Source organism: Euprymna scolopes, chromosome 46 (assembly GCF_053919585.1).
Source record: "Euprymna scolopes isolate OS-2025 chromosome 46, ASM5391958v1, whole genome shotgun sequence".
Lineage (NCBI taxonomy): Eukaryota > Metazoa > Mollusca > Cephalopoda > Sepiida > Sepiolidae > Euprymna > Euprymna scolopes.
In genome coordinates, this window is record NC_136527.1 from 186,897,156 (window position 1) to 186,902,663 (window position 5,508).

Genomic DNA, 5,508 nt, shown 5'->3' on the forward strand with positions numbered 1-5,508 from the left:
AAAAGATATTTATCATAGTTATGATTGTATCAATATAAAAGATATTCATCATAGTTATGATTGTATCAATATAAAAGATATTCATCATAGTTATGATTGTATCAATATAAAAGATATTCATCATAGTTATGATTGTATCAATATAAAAGATATTCATCATAGTTATGATTTTATTATTGTAAAAGATATTCCTCGTAATTATAATTGCATCAATATAAGATATTGATCATAGTTATGATTGTATCAATATAAAAGATATTGATCATAGTTATGATTGTATCAATATAAAAGATATTGATCATAGTTATGATTGTATCAATATAAAAATATTCATCATAGTTATGATTGTATCAATATAAAAGATATTCATCATAGTTATGATTGTATCAATATAAAAGATATTCATCATAGTTATGATTGTATCAATATAAAAGATATTCATCATAGTTATGATTGTATCAATATAAAAGATATTCATCATAGTTATGATTTTATTATTGTAAAAGATATTCCTCGTAATTATAATTGCATCAATATAAGATATTGATCGTATTTATGCTTGTTTCAATATAAAAGCGAAATCTCTTAGTGAGTATATTTAAAGAGTTGAGCAAAACACACGCTAATCTCGTAATGTAGTTATGAATCTCGTAACGTAGTTATGATTGTATCAATATAAAAGATATTCATCGTAGTTATGATTGTATTAATATAAAAGATATTCATCATAGTTATGATTGTATTAATATAAAAGATATTCATCATAGTTATGATTGTATCAATATAAAAGATATTCATCGGTGAAAATTAAATAAACAATAAAAAAAATAATTTAATGTTTTTTTTCATTGCAGATATTCCTGCTTGATCGCCTGTGTTGGATTTGAATTTTCGTTAACATTTGATACAGAGAGAACCATATTCTTGTTTGTGAAATCTAAACAAACATCTGTTGCAAAAATACTCTACATTCTAAGTTTTATAAAATCTTCAGAAAAAAACTGAATAATCTGTCATAAACATCTTGGTATTCTTGTTTCAAAAGATAATTACTGAAACATGCAAGCACACGGTGAATATAAACCATATTTTTGTTTGATGTGTGAACAGACTTCTCGACAAAGACATCTAGTGCCACAAATGATAATCCATTCTAGAAAAAACCATTATTCTTGTACAATATGTGGATCTATTTTTTCTCAGAAAGGAAATCTTATGCAACATATGATAAACCACGCCGAGGAAACCTCATATTCTTGTGAAGTGTGTAGCTATGTTTGTCACGAGAAAGAAAAGTTTGCAAGACATATAGAAACTCACACTGGGGTAAAACAATATTCTTGTGCACACTGTAAACTTTCTTGTACTACAAAATCAAATTTAGTGAAATATATGAAAACTCACACTGGCGAAAAGTCATATTCTTGTGAATTGTGCGATTATTCTTTTTCTCAAAAATCAAGACTTGCAAGACATATGAAAACTCACACTAGGAAGAAAACATATTCCTGTGCACAATGTGAATATTCAAGTTCTCATAAACAAAGTCTTGTGAAACATGTAAGAAGGCACACTGGTGAAAAACCATATTCTTGTCAACAATGTGGATATTCATGTTCTCATAAATCAAATTTAGTGAGGCATATTCGAATCCACACTGGTGAAAAGCCATATTCTTGTGAAAAATGTGGAAGTTCGTTTTCTCAAAAATCAAATTTAAAAACACATATAAGTAGTCACACTGGTGAAAAACCATATTCCTGTGAACAATGTGAATATTCAAGTTTTCATAAATATGATCTTGTGAAACATGTAAGAACTCACACAGGTGAAAAGCCATATTCCTGCGAACAATGTGGATATTCTTTTTCTGTTCAATCAAGTTTAACGATGCATCTTCGCATACACACTGGTGAAAAGCCATATTCTTGTGAAAAATGTGGAAGTTCGTTTTCTCAAAAAGCACATTTAGTGGGCCATATGAGAACTCACACAAAGGAAAAGCCATATTCCTGTGAATTATGTGAATTTTCTTTTTCTCAAAAATCAAATTTAATGTCACACATGAAAACTCACAGTGGTGAAAAGCCATATGCGTGTGAACAATGTGGATATACATGTTCTCATAAAAAATATCTCACGAGGCATATGAAAAAACACACTAAAGTGAAACAAACATAAGTTAAATGAGACATATTCGAATTCACAATGAAACATTTTACTATCTACGTAGCTCCAGGTAGTAGTGATTGGCTAACACTTGATTTCTAAGAACTACGACAGAAGTAAAATAAAACAAAAAGAAAAAAATCCTCGTAAATTATGTAAATATTTTTGTTCTTAAAAATACACTTTAGTTACACATGAAATCTCACACTGGCGAAAAGTTATGTGAATATTAAGTCTTATGAACACAATCTCGCAACACATATAAAACACACTGTGTAAAATCCATATTCCTGTGAAGTATAGGACACATTTGAGAACTCACATTGTTTATTCTTTAAAACAATGTGTATATTATTGTTCTTATACTTCATATTTATTGAGACACATTTGAGAACTTACACTGACTAAGCTACTGCAAATAACTGGAAAATAACCTTAGACTTTGCTAAACCAGATGGTAAGTTCAAAGTATAAAGTTGTAGAAATAAGCTCAGTTGTCAACTGTGAAAACTACGAGAATTACAAGGACAGAAATAAAGAGTTAATGCTGTTACTGTTTCCACATACAACAATCCCCTCTGGAGCTTAATATAATAATATCGTTAATTGCAAGGCTATTATGAGATTCTCAATTTCAAAAACAATGGACGTCCTTACCACAAAACAACACAACATATTGGAAACGGAAGCTCCGGAATCAGTTGAATTTTTTGCAGAAATTAAATTGTCTCAACTGAGATGGGTGGAGAACATCACCTGCAGGAAGGAGGAGGAGGAAACTCGAGAGAAGGACCCAAACAGTTGCCATAAGAATAAAAATAGAGGAAGAAGAAACAGAAAATAAACGTTTTAAGTACAATGTACGACTGTTTTACTAAAATTAAAGTCACAGTATAAAAGTCATCGGAAAATGAAGAGTTGGATGATCACTGAAGTCTTTTGTTTGAGAACGAATGAAGGAACATAGAATTAAGAAACAAAGCAGATCGTTGATATTATTAAAATAACAAAAACTAATCATAAATTTCATAATAATAAATTCCATAATAAATGAAAATGTGAATATAAGTGTACTTGTAAAGAATATCTAACGAGACATGAAAAACACACTAAAATGAAAAAAAACAATATAGAAACTTAAATGAGACATTCAAATTCACAATGAAACATTCGAATAGCTATGTATCTCACAAGGATGCAAGTGTTAGCCACGAGTAGTAGTGATTGGCTAACACTTGATTTCTAAGAACTACGACTGAAGTAAAATAAAAGGAAAAATCTTGTAAATTATGTAAATATTTTTGTTCACAAAATAAGCTTTAGTTACACGTGAAATTTCACACTGGCGAAAAGTCATAATCTTGCGAATTATTTGAATATTCAAAATCTTATGAACACAATCTCGGAAGACATATAAAAAATCACACTGTGTAAAAGCCTACCTAACTAATATTCCTTATGAACACAATCTCGGAAGACATATAAAAACACAATTTGTAAAAGCCTACATAACTAATATACCTAGTGAACCAAGTGCAAAAGAGATCTAGACAATTGCACTTAAGGGAACAACGAATATACTAAACGAGCTCTTGGTTGGTTTCAATAAAAAGCAGGGCAATGTTGGTAGCTGATTTGGCTGTCTTATACCTCCTCTGGAGCATAATATAATATCTTTAATTGAGACTCAATTTAAAAGACAATGGACGTCCTTACCACAAAACAAGACAACATATTGGAATCGGTTGATCTTTTTTTCAGAAATGAACTTGTCTCAATTGAGATGGCTGGAGAACAGAACTTGCAGGGGAAAGAATGACCCAAACAGTTGCCATACGAATAAAAAGATAAAACAAATAAAAATAAACGGTATAAGGAAAATGTACGACTGTTTTACTAAAATGTAAGTCACAGTATAAAAGTCACCGGAAAATGAAGAGCTGGATGATTAATGAAGTCTTTTGTTGGAGAACGAATGAAGGTACACACAATTAAGATCGTTGATATGATTAAAAGCAACAAAAACCAATCATAAATTTCATAATAAAACTGAAAAATGCAATGATAAAACATAAGCTGAACTGATTTGAAAATTATCGAAACGGTAACTGCCATGCATACCGCAGCTTTTACCGACATATATCTAGGTCAAACAGACAGAAATATATAGAAGCTTTTACCGACATATGTCTAGGTCAAACAGACAGAAATATATAGAAGCTAGAAGTAATTGCAAGAAAGAAATAGCAACAAAGAGAAAATTCACTGAAAGCACAAAAAAGCATCGAAGCACAGAAGTAAGGAACCCGTTATTTCTTGAAAAACTACAACATTGTAGTAAATAATGGGCAATCAACAATTGCCCCACTATCCGACAATCATGAGGTTGTTTGCTCAGCAACTGAGAAGGATAACATGCTTATAAATCACTTTTCCTCCAACTCCACACTTACCATGCCCTCCATAACTTTGCTTTATCAAGGGACGCCACACTAAACGATCTGAAAATCACCCCTTTCTCAGGTGCATGCTATCACATAAAACCTTGACACTTCAAAAGCATGTGGACCTTATCTCATCCCGGCTGTGCTATTGAAAAAAATTCTCCACAAAAGTAGCTCCAGTTCTCTTCAAACTTTACAACAAACGCCTTAATGAATCTTGCTTTCCTGACTGCAGGAAATTACTTCTGTGGTACCAGTTTTAAAAAATTCTGGCGAAAGAACTTATTGCCCGTTTAGCCTCCTCCCATTTTTCGCCAAAATATATGAGTCCATAATTGACCAAACTCTAGTCCATCACCTTACAGATGCTAAAATTCTGACCGACCAACAATATGGATTCAGGCAAGACCGTTCCACAGCAGATATCCTAACTGTAATCTCTGAAGGTATATACCATTTAGTGGACAAAGAAGATGAGAGTAGAGCGGTAGCTCTAGATATATCTAAGGCTTGACAAGGTATTGCATGAAGGTCTTCTCAGGAAAATCAGATCATACGATATCACTGGACGAATACTTAACATAATTAAATCCTTTAGAGAAAAATCCAGGTTGTCCTCGACGGTCATACATCTAAACAATATGATATAAATGAGGGAGCGCTTCAGGGGTCTATACTTGGCCCTTTATTATTCCTAATATTCATAAATAACTTCCCTGATAAAACTGTCTGTGAAATGGGTATATATGCTGACGATACCACGCTCTATAACAGACATGACAGGAAAACAAATGAACGCATATCTAAAGAAATGGAAGAAAAACTAGAGGATGACCTCCAATCTGTAGTGGAATGGGGACAAAATGGATGGTCACATTCAATGCTGTCAAGACTA

General features: G+C 31.7%; 1 protein-coding gene across 1 annotated transcript; it reads left to right on the forward strand.

Annotated features, from left to right (window-relative positions):
• The first annotated feature begins 858 nt into the window (after positions 1–858).
• On the forward strand, positions 859–4,380 carry LOC145270732 (uncharacterized). Its single transcript, XM_080126340.1, has one exon. It carries the CDS (start codon positions 1,060–1,062, stop codon positions 2,179–2,181), a length of 1,122 nt encoding a protein of 373 aa, XP_079982466.1. The 5' UTR covers positions 859–1,059; the 3' UTR covers positions 2,182–4,380.
• The last annotated feature ends 1,128 nt before the right edge of the window (positions 4,381–5,508 follow it).

Coding starts and splice junctions, on each gene's coding strand:
- LOC145270732 (XM_080126340.1), top strand. CDS start 1,060: ATGCAAGCACACGGTGAATATAAACCATATTTTTGTTTGATGTGTGAA.